General features: G+C 38.3%; 1 protein-coding gene across 17 annotated transcripts in view; it reads left to right on the top strand.

The window, feature by feature from the left end:
- Positions 1 to 18,754, top strand: part of DLG1 (discs large MAGUK scaffold protein 1) — a 141,521-nt gene that overhangs the window by 35,990 nt on the left and 86,777 nt on the right. For 14 of the 17 annotated variants that reach the window (XM_077183956.1, XM_077183955.1, XM_077183953.1 and 11 more), the window contains one exon: positions 15,040 to 15,204. In XM_077183956.1, coding sequence (XP_077040071.1) covers positions 15,040 to 15,204 — 165 coding nt within the window. Of the gene's footprint in view, positions 1 to 9,083; positions 9,592 to 15,039; positions 15,205 to 18,754 lie in introns of those variants that run through there. The other 3 variants (XM_054639221.2, XM_077183966.1, XM_077183967.1) reach the window with 2 other exon arrangements.

The raw sequence follows: 18,754 nt of genomic DNA, 5'->3' as shown, positions 1-18,754 counted from the left end.
TTTAATTGTCTGCTAATGCCTGTGTTGTCTTAAATAGTTAGTAGTTGCCTTTTATGTGCCTTTTCTATGCCATTCATCTTTTCAAAGATTGAATGTCATATTCCCAACTCAGCTGCTTGCTTTTTATAAGATGAAGAGCTTTGTCAGTTAAGCTTCTCAAATAGAAGCCACTGAGTATCTTTATCCTTGATGTTATTCCCTATAATTTTTTTATTTTTGTGGCTTTTATCAGATGAGATGATCAGAAATGTTTCGACTAGCAAGATTTATGATTCTCTCAAAATTATACAGAAAAGTAATGCTTTCTGCTTTTCTTTCTTTTTTTCTAAGCTAGTAGTTTTGTTCCACTTGGTGGTTTAAAACCTTCTATGATTTTAGTTGAGGTTCTATTTTCTAGGTGTTTTAAAGGCAACAGAGGGGAGGAAGAAGTGGAGAATGGCCTACATTAACTATAACATGCTGTCACATTCACTCAGGTATTTGGGTCCTAACTGAAGTAATTTCAAAGCTGAAGTAGGGTGTTATTTTCTGTAGCATCTTGCTAAAACATACTAAGAAGAAATACTCTGTTTTGAACAGTTGTGCAATTAGTTTACCAACAGCTGCTGGTGTTTTTTAAGGACTGGTGCTTGCCAGGACTGTTGCCCTAGATTCCTGCTGAAATGCTGTGATTTAGAAATCTGTATTAATACGCAGAAGCTCCGGGGTCAATAAGTAACACTGAGTCCAGGATCAATATTTTGAAACTTTGCTTGTGGTCAGGGAAATGGCACTTGGTAATAATATAGTATTTAATACATCATTGCTTGAATTCTTAGCAAAGTTTGGATCTAATTTGACAGTAATATTCACTGTAATTATCTAAATGCTCATTATGTTAATGAGCATTTAGATAATTCAACCTGCTATAAGAAAATGTGATTTGAGATTCCTTTGTGGAGCTCAAGTTCAGATCAAGTAACAGTCCTCACACTTCTTGCTTAAGCTGTTCTGTCATGGTGATTCAGTTGTAATTTGTGGTTTCAATTTTTTTAAGTAATAACTTTCACCCCTGAACTCTATTTATCAGTTTGTTAATTAAGGTATTTCGTCCTTATTTGTAAGTTCTGAAACTGTTACTGTACTGGTTACTATATTAGTGAGCACTCCATAGGAGAATGAATCTGCTAAAAGTAGCAGAAATACTTTGAAAAGTACTTCTGAAGAATTGGAGACAAGTGATACTCACTTATTAGCAGTGTCAGTGCTACACTGAACTGCTTATGGCTTCTCCTCAGCTCTCCTCTTTACTTTGTGGTTTCCCAGGAAGTGGCAGTAGAGTCAGTGACCTGCAGGCAATAGCAACCCTCCTTACCTGTTCTCAGTTAATTACAAAGTGTAAATCACCAGCACCCTTAGCACCTGGATTGGATAGTGATGACAATTGTACTCCTTGCTCATAAGAGGATTTGCATTTTAAGATGGGGAAAGTGATAGAGTTGCAGTGAATTAAAACTGAAAGCTAGCAAATGCTTTTGTCCATTGGAGTCAAAAAGTAGCATTATGAATTGTTTCCCATTCAGAGGAAGGTATCATCTCTGGTTTTGAAATGTTTAGGTTCATTAGAATGATGTAAGAAATAAACCATTGGCATTTCTGCTTTAAGCATTGTACCAACTTTGTTGTATGAAAAGGTCTTTTTGAAAACAATTGTTATAGAACCTAATGAGAGTCTTCTGTGTATTCAGAAATGGATGGCAAGTATTTGAGCATCCACAGAACAGCACTGCTGTTGAGATTCCATCCTGATCTCAGCAGATTATTTTATAATTGAGATGTGATCAGCTTTCACTGTTTTTAAAACAGCAGGACTGAAGGACTGAGTTGCATTTGTCTCTGGGAAGAACCTTCTCACTGTCTGCAGGGGGGGAAACCCCCACTGGTACGAGTATTGTGCAAGCACTGCATCTCCTGGCTATGAGAGGTTGTTAGACTCATCTCTTTTCTGCTCTGCTGCTTTGATGTAGCACCAAATATGTCAAATCACAGTCTCTTCTTGATGTGGTGTTAAGAAGCATGAACAGCAATTGAGATGAATCTGGAGTAGTTTGAGGCTTCACCAGATAAAAGACATGTATTATTAATATATTTTCTCTCACTCATTTTCACTTGTTTTTTTACCAGTCTGCCCTTATTTTTTCAGGGGAGGCACAGATGCTTTATTAATTCTTTGTGAATTATTCAGCAGCAGATCTACTTTTTGTGGCTACTTTGCACAGACCATTTAGAAAGTATTCCACTACTGAAAACTGCTTCTCCTGAAGGGACTTGTTCAAACAGATAGGATGGGATGAATCAGATTCTGAGCAATTCTACAATAACTGAAGGATCTTTACATGTTATCCATACTGGAATAAATCTCAAAGGTGTTGTCCCTCTTTCCTCCCATCACACTCCCCCTCCAAGAGTTCTGCAGGACAGTCTTAATCAAACTAGCCCTCTGTTAAAACCCAAGGTGCAGAAGGATAACCATGTTTTGGAGGCTATGCTTAGCCTAGTCAGCCTGGGCCCTACAGGGAACAATCCAGAGTGGAATCACATCCTTGCTCCAGCCTGGTCTTGACACTGTGGAGAGCAGTTCCAGCTAATCACACCCTGCTGGATTTAATCTTTTCCACTGAGTATAGCCTTGAGAATATAACCTTGCTTGGCTGATAATTGCCACTCAAGATTACAGTCCATCCACATCACATAGTGAATGGGTGAAATCTTCATTGAAGGTGTGGGGAAGGGATGAGGCAAGGCTGCAAAGCTTTTGGGTCTTTCAGGAGGGCTTTTATAGTTTAGCAGTTTTATCTTTGTGATTCAGTGTCTGTTGCTCACTAGAAATATTTTTGATAGTCCCATGGAACCATTTAGGGCTATATATCAATACTTTTTCTCCTGTATGGACAGATGGAACCAACACATCAAAGGCATCTTTAGATTAATCACATACTTTGACTCAGAATGATTTCAGTAGTGTTTTTTGAATGCAAAGATCTCATAGTTTTTAATACTAAAGGACTTTTCAGGTCAGACTGGTAGCAGGTTTGGCTGGGATGGAGTTAATTTTCCTCTCAGCAGCCCATATGGTGCTGTGTTTTGGATTGTGACAAACTGTTGATGAAGATGCCAGTGTTTTAGCTATTGCTGAGTAGCACTCACACCATGTCAGGGCCTCTCCCTTTCTCACTCTCCTGCCCTGGCAAGTAGGCTGGGGGTGGGCAAGAGGTTGTGAGGGGATACAGCTGGAGCCTCTGACCCAAACTGACTGAAAAGATGCTCCATATATTAAAATCTCTTGCTCAGCAATAATTTAGGAGGAAGTGGCTGTTGCTGAGGTTGGCCATTAATCTTCTGGTGGTTAGTGATTTGGCTTGCCTTACTTGTATGTGTGGTTGGTTGGGTTTTTTTTTTATTATTTCCCCTTTCACTTATTTATCTTGACCTATGAGGTTTCTCCTCTTGATTTTTGCCTTTCTGATTCTCTCCCTCATCACTATGGGAGAGAGTGAGTGAGTGGCTGGTTAGATCCTTACCTGTCATCAACCTACCACAGACTGTTTCTGGACATGTTAAATATGTTTGAAGCAATGTAGTACATTCTGATTTTAGGAATTTTCTAGTTGAGTTCTATTATAATCACAGTACAATTTATTCAAAATAGAGTAATGTTTTTGCTTTTTTTCCTCATTGAGATGTTGCTAATGAAATAATTGTCTGCAGTGGATTTAACAGAAGGTCAGATAGGTGTCTATCTGCTGCATGTACAGTGTATTTATTAGATCAAACTTCAAGTATGGTAAAAGAAACCATTTCTTTTCAGTCATTTTCTAGTCTGTATTGAAGATGTTCTCCTGACTGTGGTGGTTTCCATCTAGGAAAAAATAACATTGACTTTTGGCTTTCATAGAAGTCATACTATCCAATTCTGTGACCTCTCTCATTCTCAGGAACTTCTTGTGTGAAAACCAAAGATGTAAAGCATGCTCCAGTAGTGCTAAAATACTTTGAAAACATCAGAAGAAAAGGAGGATGTTTCACTCAGGGCATTTTTAATTCCAAAACATGCAATGGCTTCATGCCTGCCTTAGAAAACAGGACTACCTGTAACTTTCTGTCAAGGTGTGCTGTTTTAATAGAAACATATAGCATTTTGCTGGACTTTCTCCCCTTTGATGTTCTTAATCCTTTTTCTCATTATATATGTTCTGCTTGTTGTTGCTTAGGTAGCCTTACCCTCTCACTTGTTTCCTATTCCTGTGGTGGGGATTTCTTGGTGTTTATTCTATGCTTGCAACCTACTTCTGAGAAACTTGCACATGATTGATATCCTCAGAGACCTCTATTCCTCCAGTCAGTTTGGCTGAAGTTAAACTGTAATGTTAGAATTACTAAGAGGCAGGAACTGACAGATGAATGATATGACTAAATATCTTTGAAATCACACTTGGAATATGTAGGACCTTTATTCAGTGGTAATTGTCAGGAAAGTCTGTTTTTCATGAAGTTTTGCTTCTGAACACTCCTCAGTCTGTCACCACATATTTTGAAGTCTGATTATTTTTGCATATAGAGGACATGATAATGCAGGCACCTCTTGGTTCTATCTCCAGTATGGCATTATATTTTCCTCCTCTGTTTTGGACTGAAAACTCCTAAAGCAAGCTCATACAAATGCCCATAGTGATGGTCACTCAGCTGGGAAGGGAGACAGTCTTGTCTCTTTTTTGGCTTGGCTTATCAAGCCTTTGAAGGACCTCATTGGAGTGATGTCCCAGATCTGTCTTATATGTAACAATTTAAGACTTGGAATAAACTGGGAGAAGAATCACAAACACCCACTGAAAAGTTTCTATTCATAGGACCTATTCTGGGCTTAAATGCCATTGCAGGGCAAGTTTAAAAACAAAAAAGGCAACTATTATTCAGCTTCCTCTTTCCAAAGTAACATTTCACATTCCTTCTGAAGTTAATAAGGCTGTGGTATTCTTCAGGGTTTTGGAAACTTAATACACAGACAGGTGTATTCTGCAAATTTTTATATGAGTGTTAAGCTTGAAAAGAACATATACACATCAGCATTCTGAACTGGATGTGCAGTAGTGGCTGCTGGTTTAACTCCTGCTGGTTTAAAACCTGCTAAGCAGACAAAACCAAAAAGTTTCTAAATGATGGGAGACCTGTTAAAGATGCCCTTTAGACGGAGAATTTCAGCTCACAGTGTTTTGAGTTTATAAACCCCTTTGCCTGAAAGAATGGTGCAAATAATTTTTTGGCAGGTCAGGAGCATGCAGGAACAAGCAGTACATTTTTTGGCTACTCTGAAAAATGGCTTGGATGGTCATCTGATACTTCAAGGGAGCAAGAACTGCAGAGCCAAAGAGCTTCCTCGGTGCTGATGGATGCATTTTGCACCAGACATCAGTTGTTCTCAAACTAGTGCTCAAATTTCATTTGCCTTATAGAAATTGCTTATAAAATTACTATTCCTTGAGTAAGAAATAATTACAGGCATTACATTAGAGCTCTGTGCTAGTATGGGGTAATCTTAAACCAGCATCCAAGCTGTTCTGCAGAGCTCTTTATCATTTTGGAATTCTGTGTACCCTTTGAAGACCTTACAGACTACTATTTTGCAGAAAACAGGATAAAATAAGTTTCTTAGATTTAAGTAATTCTAATGATAAGAAGTGCATTTTAAAAACAATTGGTTTGTATTACATATCCCAGAAGTGTACCAGCTCAGGCTTCTGGGGAAGGGGCCCCTAAGCTTGAGTCCCACCAGCTTGACAGGTGCCTGCAGTGGTATTTGAGGGACATGCTCTGTCTGCAGACTTATGAAGCCTTTTCCCCTTTGGTTTGGCAGTCTGAACAGTTGGTACATTTGTCAAGTTAGACCTTCACTACTCATTTCATTGAAAGCTCCTGGCCTTGTTGCTTATGAGGTTGCTGTTTCCTAACCTGTGTTGGATACAGATGGAACACATGGATCAATGAAATTGGTACTACTTGTGTTCCCTCAAGAATAGTTGGCAAGTGCTGAACTGAAGCATTAAGTCTCTATGAAAGTCTCATAGTGTGGTTTTTTGATGCTATATAACTCTTGTTTCTCTCTATCCAATAGCGCTCAGGGAGCTTTCTTATATTGAGACAACAAAATTAGTCTTGCTCACTAATTGAAGATCATAATGATGTGGGTATTTTTATTATGCATGTGGGAGTCATACATAAAGATAGGTTATTGTCAAGTAAACATTCAAAGAAAGCCTGAAATAAAGAAAATTCATTTTAGGTAGTGTTTTTGTAAGGATGAAACCAGTTATTTTCACTCTGAACACTTTTGAGGAAACATGGAAATGGTGAACTCTGACTGTAGGAGCTTTTATGTGATAATACAAAATACAGACTAATGAATTGGCAATGAGAAGTGATAGGTAGTTAAGGCCATATTCTTCTAATTAATGGCTTAGTCATTGTGTTAATACATTATTTTTTGTGTTTTGAAATGTTAATTCAACCTTCAATTTGAGTCAGAGCAATAATTAAGTGTGGATATGTTTCTGTAAGCTCAAAAGTAGACTTGGAAATCTTCTGTTTCATATGTTTCTCCATATGAGAACATACTGTATGTTCATATTTCAGAAAGATTTATGCTAACAACTTTTTTTAAAGCTTTTGGGCACAAATAATTGTTTTGAACAAGTGAAACCATTACAGTTTAATCTCAGGATTTAGTCAGCATAATATGTGAGAATATATTTTAATTTTATAAGTTTAAACATTGTATTTTTAAGCTTGTGGGCAGGCAAATGTGTAGAAATTTCATCTTTGTATGAAGGCCAAAATGATTTTCTAGTGTAACCAATTTATTTATCTACAGCTGCAAATATATGGCTGAAAGATTCAGATGTTTTATTTGGTCTTCATCAACAATGTAGATGTAATTGCCTGAAGTTACTTAAGCTTTCTCTTCCTTATTGTATCTTACTGATGGAATCCTTTGTGGATGTGTAGCCTGTATCTTCCTCTTATTGATTCTTCTATGCCCACGGCACATTAGAGCTTATATTTTCTGCATCACAAAAAGCTATTTCTGCAACATTCAAGAACTGCTTTTGGCTCTTTGACTTTATTTGTTGTCATGAAATTGCCATGCATTTGGCTGTGTGTTATTTCAGTGAGAAATTATGTTATTACAATGTGATTAGAGGTATGGAAGTAAGATGGATTGTTGTTCCAAAGTGCATGGAAAAGGTTGTTTTGTGGGATAGGAACATTGTTGTGTTTGGCAGAGACAGCACTCTGTGCCTGAGTTCCTTCCCCTTGCAAGTGTTCCACGTGTGGTGTTTGAGTATGAGCTCAGTTGTGCTCTGCCCTGTTTGTTCAGTCAGGAGCCCATTTACTGGGACCCCCAGCCAGCAGAAGGGACATAAAGGGGTTTTAGGTTCCTCTGTCAGCCTTTCTACGTAGGGCTGCCTTTGGATATTCTTGCAACAAAAACATAATCTAACTTAGACTATTCTAACAGGCAAAGAAGGTACATTTCTGGTTTCTTTACACTCTTTGTTTCTTTTTTTTGTGACACTTAAGTTCAGGGTTGGATTTTTTTCCTTTGGTCCTGCCCATATTGCTGCACTCACATGCAGAAGATGACCTGCAGTGGGAAATCATGTCTAAGGCTATTTGGTGAAAAATTTTAGATCACAGCACACAATGGAAAGAAAACTATGCTTATTAATGTGGAAATACTGTCATTGGTAATCCTTGGAGAGTCTACCAACAACGAGGTCCTCATGCAAATGAAGTTTATTTTGAGGTTTATTGTGGGCTGAGTTACACATTTTTTTCTCCAGACATCTTGCCTTAGTTTTGGTTTCGTCAATCTGCACATTTATATAAAGAACACTGTCTCAGTATAATTCATGAAGTTACTAGTTTGTGAGCTGGAAGTGTGGATGCAGTTTTACACTACACTAAACTTGCTACCTCAGGGGTGCTTATCAGGTAAACCAAAGGAAGTAAAAGGGAGATGACAAAAGGCTGCTACAGGTGAAAACTTAAGTGAACAGTTATGTCCTAAAGAGAGTTCTTTACAATACTGCTTAATGCAATATAAAATAGAAATGATGGCTATTGTTATTTTATTGAAGTTTTTTGCAAAGGCATGTTAGCTTATGCTACAAGAGCAGCGTAATTGCAGAGGGCATGTTTTGGATCAATTTCATCAATTTCTGTAATGCAATTTATTAAAAATACATGAATAGATTGACATCTTGCAGAGACCCCTGGACGTGTAAAAAGGGAAATAAAGTTTGAATCTTATAGGGCTTGATTAAAAAACAAGCCCCAAACAACCCATTAAAAATTTTTGCATCTTAAATTTGTTAGCACACAACAAAGAACAACAGATTCTTTTTGTTGTTCTTAGGAGTTGTTCTCTCTCTAAGGAGACTATGACTGTATTTACCTCAGTTCTAAGGAAAAAGCTTTTTACTTGAATTCTTTTAAGTGTTCCCATGTACAGTTGTTTGAAATGCTTTACCAAGGGTTCTTCATAATCAAGTGGATGCATAGTCCAGATTGTTTGTGATTTCACAATGCTAATGGGGAAAAATAGCAGTTTCTGATTTTATTGTGTTGAAGTTGGAGAGTATTCATGTATTTCTGTACTGTTTCTTTATAACATTTGGTAGACCATTAGGAATTTTACTCAGCAGGTTAAAGACCATTTGTTTGATGTGTCAAATAACCTTGAATTTTTAATGTTTGAAAATGAGGATTAAATATCCCAGAGCCATTCATTTTGTGGTCTGCTGACACTTCCTTGAAAAAGCTAGTGTAAATTGCAGATCAGCAAATTCCCTGCTGTTAATCTTACAACGTCCCTGGTTTTATAATTGCACCCAGCTGATTTCAAAATGGGCTTTCACATGCTCATTGGTGCAGTGCGAAAGCACCTTGCAGGAAGCGTTGGCTTTCTCTCCATCGGGCCGTGTAACGAGTCCCTTGCTGCACCATCTCGCCCCTCCCCTAAGCGAGCAGCACACAGCGAGCAGGGGCTCTGCTGGAGTTGCTCTGTTTTCATGGAGGAGATAGCAATCCTTGCACTGCAGCAGGTGGAGCTGCCTTGGATCGAACCCGGGCTTCTGGCTGAGAGCATCTGAGTGCTACTTTGGGCCGGGAGACAGTTGTCGCTTCAAGCTGGCGCTAACGTAATTAAATTTAAAGCTGACTCAAAAATTTTAAAAATGGACACGGGATTTTTGCTTTGCTTTTTTTATAAGGTCTGGTTTCTAACGTGAAGCAACATTTTTCCTGAAGGATTCAACCTATTTATATAAAGGCTTATTTTTGAGCACTATGGACCTAGATTAAATGTCAAAGACAGGCAGCAAGCAGCGCTTACAGAGGCATTTTTCTGGAATCTCAGTCACGGATCGATTGAAGTGCACAGGGTCTGAAAAAATGTCTCCTAGCATAAAAAACTTGGATTGTTTTTCTCCGATGCTATGCCACTGTAAAGTAGCATGTACCAACAACACAATATCTTTAATGTTTGGATGTAAGGTGGGTCTATAAAAGGACTTTCCTGGAAATGTAAGCTGCATTTAATGAATGATTGCCTTTGTGTCTAATGTAACTGTACCTTAAATTTCTGGTTAAATAAGTGTGTGTTTTGTTCCATGCCTTACTCAATTATCCGAGCTCTTAGTGATGGAGACATAAGTAATGAATTATCATGCCTACTGTTTAAAGATCCCTTTGAACAACATTTGGAATTTACTGAATGCCGCATGTAAAATGTCGTCATTCTTCATTAATCAGCATTAATCATCATGTAATCAGTTTATTGCACTTGGCTTTCATTTTCTTCAGCTGTAGAGAATTAAATACACAAGAGACTTGCACTGAGATACAGGGCTGGAAATGCCTCCTGACATCATTTTGATGGAAGGAATTGTTAGTGGCAGGTTTGGGTTTAACAGTGCCCTCGGGCATTTAGTCATTTTAGGACGACATCAACTGTTTAGGTTTCAGAAGAATAAAACATACATAATTTGGTAATCATCAGAATGGTAAACAGCTTATATTCAGTGTTGTGTCAAAAATCTTTTTTTAAAATTTTTTTTCAGTAAAATTAACACGCAATGTCAAGGATATGAGGAGACTGTTAAGTACTGGAAAGCCACTTGAAAATTAAAGGGATACATGTATGAAGTTACTTTTGAGGTAGAAATTAGGAAATCTTTGTCTCTAAAACTTTATTTATATATTCAGGGTTTCCAAGTCATATTTGTTATTTTTAACAAAGAATATTTCAACTAGATTTTATTTTATGAAGTGGGATCAGTTGTGTGTGTACATATATACTCACATATATGCATGTGTGATGCATTTATATACACATGTATATATACATATACGTATCACAAAATCTCGATGCTGAATAAATGTCAGGAGGGAGGAATTTAATTTTTATGGCTCTTTTGATAGTATAAATATTAGAGAACTTCAAGTTGAATGCTTTGTTTCCAGGAAGAAGACTTTGCCTTGTTGTGAGTTTGCTTTTTCTTCCTGTGTCCCAAGCATTTTTCAGTTGGAAATATGTACCTATTTATTGATGCCATTTGGAAACTACTTGATATAACACTAAGATTTCTTTTCTTTTTCTTTTTGTGGAACTGCACACTCCTTATTTCTACAATATCCTCATGTTTAAACAGTGAACTTGGGAAGAAAGCCGTGGGATGAAAATACTCCGGGGCTGGATTTTGCCCGTTGAGCTGCAGAGCAGGGATGCTGTTCACTTTAAGAGCAAACTAAAAATATCCAGCGAGCGCGCAGGCAGCACTTGGGGCATGGAGCGGCGGGGCCGAGCGATGGCGGCGCCCCCCCCTTCCCTTCCCCTGCCCGGGCGGGGGCGGCCGCCGGGGGGCGCTGCAGGCGCCGTGTTCGCCTTCACGGCGTCCTTGGGCTGCGCGCCGGCCTCGGGCCCGGGGCACGGGCAGGGACAGGGCGGCCGCGGCCTCCCGAGCGGGGAGCGCTCCCCAGGGGCCTCCTGGAGTGCCCTGGGCTGTTGGTGGCCAGGCCGAGGCACCTGCGGGTAAACACGGCTCGCTGCCCATCCCCGGTGCGTGCCCGCGCTCCCTGCGTGCTGCCTCCATCGTTCCTCCCCACTGCCCGCATCCCAGAGAACGAAGGGTTTCTGTTTGAACAGGGACAGAGAGATACTGCACCAGGCACTTGGCAAGTTTTGAATAAAAGTTGTAGGGCTGGATGGTACTAAAGATAAAATGTTCTTGTCCTCTGAGAAGATACAGGCTTTGTCATCTAAATATTTACTTAGTATTCAATGTGAAATAGTAATGCAGGGTACCTGTACCAGTCCTTCACGTAATGTAGCAATCTCACACAAGTAACCACACAAAATAGTGTTTTCAATTTTCCCTTCTGGTCACATGAAAAGAACATTCACAATCTGAGGGTTCCTTCTTTATTCTCTTTTCCTCAGCCTTCTGGAATAGGTGAACTTTATTACAAATATTTCAGAGTTTTGGTAAATGTATATACTTATCTTCAACTGTTTTATTGTTTGTGGATGCCCATGACATGAAGCATTACATAAATAAGTTTAACAGTAGCTGTGCATTTTGACATATGATGGAACACTGTGACCTAAATAACCATGTTATGAGCACTTATATTCAAGATACAATGTCAAACTGAAACTATTCAAGAAGGGTGAAATGCCTTATGTCTTTGTCATAGCTCTAGTTACTAGAGAAACTTAGTGCTTTTGTTTGAGAATGAAGCAGTTAGTTACTCCAAATACTGAACTTATGTTTGAAAAAGCAAACCCAAAGATCAAACACCTTCTTCCAATATTGCAGATCATTCAGTTTATCATTTGTTGATGCCTAAGTTGAAAATAATACTGAATGTCCTATTCCATGATCAGTGAAGAAGTTCTAAAAAGACAGGAACACTATAATATTTTCTTATATTAAGTTTCTTTTGTTTTTCACAGCCTTCTAACTTATCAGTCTGAATTGCTGTTTACCTGCAAAGAGATTTTATTTGGCTTTCATAGTCTTCTTTTTTTTTTTTTACAAATAAGAAGTTTTCAAGTTGGCTTCAGTTCTGCAATAGTGGAGCATGCCTTTAGTTTTGTTTCCTTTTTTTCCTTTGGGTGGAAGGCACTACTATTTTTCTAAGCACTAGTCTCTAGTTTAGCACTAGACTACAGGAAAGACTTCTACAACATGCATTAGCATCTTTAATATATTATTAATTTTTGATTAGTTTTGTTTAGCAAGGTATGTAAAATTTTCTCTATTGTTGCTTTTGTTATTAGAGTTGTTGGAAGTTATTTTCTGCTGAATGGTGGCAAGAGTTGTGGAAGCTGGGAAGATGTGAGAGCTGTAGCTATTCAGTCCTCTCTACCTGTTTGTTTTTGACATTGCATCCAGGTCATTTTTTGCAGGAGTGGGAGTGTTGCATGTCAAACGGTGCTTCACAGTAACTTCAGTTGCTGGAATGATCCTTGGAAGGGTCCTTTCAGATGTAGTTTAACTGGTACAATGGAGAAATGATTAAAAAAAACAAGTGCTAAACTAGGGGAATTGTGTGCAAATGATCTAAAACTACTTGGTTTCATCATGCTGCCTATTTATACTGCCTCAGAAAGGGTCTGGCTCTGTGAGCTTCTGCATATTTATCAAATTCAAATTGTTAGATTTACTTATTCCAGTCTTCTTTTATTTTTAACCTCTTTGTAACCATGGTTGGACCTGTACAGTGAAAATGAAAACTTTCCCCAGGGACAGACTGTAAGTCAGACTGTGCTTTCCTGGGATTTGTTGCATTGTTGTTGGAAGTGAGCAGTGACTTGGGACTTGTATGGCTGGTGGGTGGGGAGGACTAAAGTCTGGAGAAGGAAGGGAGGTTGAAATATCTTCTTTTAAAAATACAGAGAAGAGACTAGGAAGACTCAAGTGAATCTCTTAGAATGGGTTTCCTAAAACTTTTCTGTGCTTTTCATATGAACAGGTGTTCTCTGTTCGGATAAATGGCGCTATAAAATGGACAGAAAATCCTTGTTTTTCCTGCATATTGTGTCAGATACTTTGTTTGTACTTATTTTTTGTCCAACTTTACTAGGCCTGAGAGTTGAAGCAAGGATGTTGTGGGCCTGAAAAATTATTTCACTGTGGTGAATTGGGTTCATTTCTGAGTTTCATCTCATGAAAACTAGCACTGATTTATTAAAGTAAATGGATTTTTCAGTAGTTTACACCAGTGAACATAGAGTTTGGTGACATTTCAAAACTTGTTGAGGGTATAATTTAGCCTGAGAATATCCTGTTAACTATGTTGCATCAGAAAAGAAATGTTTTAAATTAATTTTGACACACCTGTATTATGCAACAGAATCCTCTGGGGCAGTGTCTCTGTCAGAAGTATGTGTTAAATGTTTTTAAATCAAAGCTCAAGGTCTGCTAGGGATATTTTGGATCACAAGTACAGCCAAGTACAGCCTTCATTAGTGGAGCAGGCTGCTTTAAGCTCATTCAAGTCCTACATTCTGTGATGCTTCAAGACATTTTCTCTGCTTCTTGGAGCTCTAATGTTTATTTTCTCTAATTGCCAGTGTGGTCTAATTTATACTCTGGTAACGTACCCTTGTATTTTTGGCCAACACTTTGTTTAAATTATAATTCTTCCCTGTTTCCAGTGTTTAATATGGCTGCTCTAGAGAGCTAATGTCAACTCATTTCAGGGTTTTATTTTGATAAGTGAAAAACAAGTCAATCTCAGAAAAAAGATGAATGGCAGCAGTCTGGGGCTGAGCAATCCAGCATCTCACTGCTGCAGGGAAAGGAAAGAAAAAGAACTTTTATCTTCCAGTAGTAGCGAGCTATTAAGTTAATAATCTCACACATCCTCTCTGGTTAATTTTGAAAAATTAGGGCTTTTTGAGTAACCAATGCAATTTTTCTCAACTGTCAGACTTCACCATCTCTCCTTTGGTAGATATAGCTGAGGAGAAGGTCTGAAAGTTTTTGGAGTTGGGTTCTTGTGGTAACAGAAGTTGTAATGCTCTTGCTTTCTTCTTAGGAGTTATTTCTTATGGAAGAAGTGGGTCTTGTGCTTCTCTGCTAATTAGTATTTTTAGAGAAAATAGACTTGAATTGCTTCTACTTTACAGTTGGCTTAAGAGTGCGTTAAGGAGCTGATAACTGATAGATCATTTCAAGCAATTTCTTTGTAGTTTATCCTGTATATCTTAACTTTGTAATGTTGTAGGTGTTTCTGATGGAGGGAATGGATCTTTGTGGTAACCTGAAATAGAAATTGCATGTAATTCTTGAGGGGGTTAGAAGTTATGCACTGTTTGTCAGATACTGCCTTGCTGTAGTGTTCCTGTGCTTACAGAGAAATGGGTTATGTGCAGTTATCTACTGGGTTATGATATATAAAAGAATTACCAGGAAAATGTCTATTTTGACTTTGGCTGTAGTATGTAGATCTTGGAATTTTGTTTAAAAGAGACCCTAAAGAAATAGCTTCTATCTTAAATATGCTTCAATAACAGGAATAACTTTTTCCAAGATTAAAATTAGTAAGTGTTTAGAAAGTTTTTCTGTACCTTTAATAATATGACATGCTTTCTCTATAAACTATTAATAACTATTTATGTACTTGGGAGTATAGTAATGTGTGAAAGTGAATGTGCTTAGAAAATGTTGGGATGTTTCTTATGGACACAGTGAACCCTGCTGGGGTTTAGGTAGCTTTATAGTAATCCCAGGTGGGACTAAAAGGGCTGGAACATTTTTGGATGGGACCAGTTTTAAAATAAAAATGCTAATTAAAATTTTTATTTATAGATTTTATTGCTTTGAAGTTAGCAAGGTCAGAAAAACAACTATTTCTGTCTGACTTAGGTTTTCTGGATTCTTTCCTCATTTCTGTGGTGAGTTCTGCTGATCTTTTCCTATAATTTTTTTTCAGAAATACCGCTATCAGGATGAAGACACACCCCCCCAGGAACACAGCTCTCCACACATTGCCAATGAGGTGACAGGTCCAGAGCTGGTTCATGTATCAGAGAAGAATCTGTCCCAGATTGAGAATGTCCATGGATTTGTTTCCCATTCTCATATTTCACCAGTAAAGGTAGGCATTTTCAAATAGTGAACTGTTTTGGAATGGTCCTCCGGAATTGAATTTTGTGGGAGAAAAAAAAGTGTGCAAAACACCTCTTTCTGTTTCTTATGGAACTGCTCAATTGTGAAATTTACTTAGTATACATTAAAGCATTGCCTTAGTTCCACACATTCTAACTAGAAGCGCATGGTAGTAAAATGACCAGAAAACAAATAAAGGTAACTAAAATTTTGGATGTAGTTTTGAGGGGCACTGAAGCTTGGGCTGTTGGTTTCATTTTGGATTTTCAGTTAGAAACCTGTAGATCAATCCTGACTTTGTTTCTAGTAAATATTTTAATTGAGGATCTATGTGCAATATGTCATAAGCCTGGTGCCATAGATGTCTCTGGAGTTTTTCAGCATGCAGCACCGTTATTTGCAAGATTGCTTCAGTTACTTGAAGACAGATTTAAAGATTTAGACAACAAACTGAGTGTGAGGTTTGGGAGGGGGTATTAACAGGCAGGTTTATGTACAGTGTTAGTACATGGACATAGCTCAATCATATTCTGAATAGCACAGTGTTTTTGTGTGTCAGACTAAATGCTGTTTCCTATAACATCTCTGAGTCTTCATGGCTGGTTTTGAGGGAAAGGTAGAGAAACTATTTGATACTGGGGAATGTTTGTGCTTTAGAGTGATGAGATGGGCTTACATTGTGGTAGGCTTACAGCTTGGTACTTTTAGCATGAATTGTTTGTGTGCTGTACAGTCCTTTGCAGCTGCAAAGAACAAATGCTGTTACATGAGAGCAGCCCTGGGGAGAAGAACCTGGGGGTGCTGCTGGATGAGAAGCTGGACATGACCCAGCAATGTGCACTCATAGCCTAGAAAGCCAAACATGCTCTGGGCTGCATCCAAAGCTGAGTGGGCAGCAGGGGAGGGAGGGACAGAGGGGATTCTGCCCCTCTGCTCTGCTCTGCTGAGACCCCACCTGCAGTGCTGCATCCAGCTCTGGGATGGGTCCCTAACAAAAGGAGGACATGGACCTGTTGGAACAGGCCCAGAGGAGGGCACAAAGATGATCAGAATGCTGGAGCAACTCTCTTGTGGAGACAGGCTGAGTTGGGGCAGCTCATCCATGGAGAGCTTAGAACCCCATAAAGCAGCTGCAAAAAAGCTGCAGAGGGAATTTTTCCAAGGTCATGTAGTGGTAGGACAAGAGGGGGAATGGCTTCAAACTGGAAGAGGGTGGATTTAGATTAGGTATTATAAGAAATTCTTTCCTGTGAGTGCTGAGGCCCTGGCACAGGCTGCCCAGAGAAGGGGTGGCTGCCCCATCCCTGCAAGTGTTCAAGGCCAGGTTGGATGGGGCTTTGAGCAACCTGGTCTAGTGCAGGGTCTTTGAGCCTGTGGCAGGGAGTTTCATCTAGATGATCTTTAGGGCCCCTTCCAATCCAAACCATTCTATGATAAGAAAAAATGCTTTGAACCTAGCTATATTTCCATTTTTTTCAATTATGAAGAAAAATTTTGTTGAATGTATCACCTCTTTATCATTGACTTGTAAGGATTCTGTAGAAGAGCCAGCTGTAGTGTGTGAGAGCATTTAGTAATTGTTTTCCAGCTTTTCTAAAAGTTTTAAAATGTATATGATGGTATTGAACCAGTGATCTTTACTTATATCTCCATAATGAACTCTCAGTATTTTTCCATAGTCTTCAGCTAGGCAAGCTGAATTCTTGAAGGCCTAATGAATAACCTTTTAGAAGTGGGCTATATTGCCCTCTGAAGAGCCTTCTGAGAATACTCATGTGACAAAGCTTTCATTTTTGGGAATGACTAGAGCTTCCAATTTTTCTTGCTTATGGAGTTAGACACACAGTAATGCACTTTCATGTGTCTAATTCCCTGAATTTACTGATGTTCAGAAAGCAATGGAACACCTTTTATGTGCAACCATTAGAAATAAATAAAAGTCCTCTTTGGGGGCTTAAGGACAACTCTGTTTATTCAAGCTTTTCCTAATTCCTAGAGCAGTAAGTCTTGCCTTTTAAAAAGCATAAGGGGATCAAAAAGGCAAAGAGGGGAGCTCTAAAACTGTCTAGAAGAAAGAAAACTATTTTTGAAATAGAATTAGGCAGAGTTAAGTATAGTTACAAAATAGGGTGAGGCCTTTTCAAAATACTCTGTGTCTTAGGTCTCTGAGGAGGATTACCATTATGTATCTCACATTGCTAAATGCTGGGAAATTATCACTCAATAGGGAAAAATGTTCATAAGGGAAGTATTACCAGTCAGTTTGTATTACCATTTTTAGCATATACATGACTATTTTCAGGTAACTCCTCTCTGTTAATTTCAAAGCAGTGTATGGTAAATTGAAATTGTTCAAAGCTTTGTTCATCTGAAAACTGATGGGGTGGGTGTTCAGTTGTTTTACCAGCATTTTGTATAATTTTGAATTCTGATGCTAATTGACTGCTGGCTTGCTTCTCTCCTGAAGAAAAAACCCAAGGTTGCTGTTGTATTATTAGCATAGCTGGTCTGCTCTGCTTTTGGTCTGATGATCTGCCAGGTGTTCATAGTTTCAGCACAGCTTGTGCTGAAGATCAATTTAGCAACAACAGCTCTGATTTAAGAGTGCTTTGTGTGATTTATTTGGTAGGTTGGCTTGGTGCACTGTGCAAGGACCAGGTCTTGGCTGATATACAAGGGCTCAATCAGCTTTCTTGAATAGTTTATTGATTAAGGAAACTAAACATAATAGAGAATGTTTTGTTTATGACATGAATAAAATAATAAGAGGAGTTTGTTTTTTTGTTTTAAATATAAATGTTAAATGCACTTAAAATTGCTAATACAGAGTTAGTAGTTTGAAGAAATCAGTGGTTTTATGATTATGATTTATTTATTATGTTGCTTTATAAGCAATGCTGCAGAGGCCAGTAGAATTGGATTTTGAGGAATACCTTCTGCTATAGCAAGGTCTCTTCAGTATGGAGCAATTATATAAAAGAACAGAAGAAGAACAGAATTTTCTTCATGAGAGAAGCTTTCAAATACTCTAGGACTTAAAACAGCTTTTATAACTTGCTTGAACAGGTGGATGCTATTTCAAAGAGTAGTTTTGAATGACCAAAAATACAAATGTGTATCCCAAATTTTTAGATGGATGAGTATATGATTGCTACTTATCAAATATTAAGTATTATAGTAAATGAAGGTGATTTATCTTCTTGACAGAGGAATGGGCTACCTCAGATTCAGACTGGATTAAAATATTGCATGTTTGCAATAAGCATAAAATAAGAGAGACTAGCTGTACTGATTTAAAGTTTAAGTGAGGCTTACAGGTTTTGTCTTGTTAGAGAGGAGCTTTGTCATTTAAGAAGAAATGTTTCCTTCCTGTGTGTCAAGTGACAAAGAAGTGAACTTGGCGCGGGAGATTGCGTGTCCTCTGTTCTTTAGTACTGTGTGAAATGCAACGCTAATGCTGTAAAAAAGCTTTAAAAAAGTATTTAATGGTTGAGAATCATGAAGAAATAGTGAAAACGGTCAAACTTCAAATCCTTCAG

This window comes from Agelaius phoeniceus, chromosome 10, assembly GCF_051311805.1.
Source record: "Agelaius phoeniceus isolate bAgePho1 chromosome 10, bAgePho1.hap1, whole genome shotgun sequence".
Classification (NCBI taxonomy): Eukaryota; Metazoa; Chordata; class Aves; order Passeriformes; family Icteridae; genus Agelaius; species Agelaius phoeniceus.
This window is presented reverse-complemented; position numbering and strand designations above follow the sequence as displayed.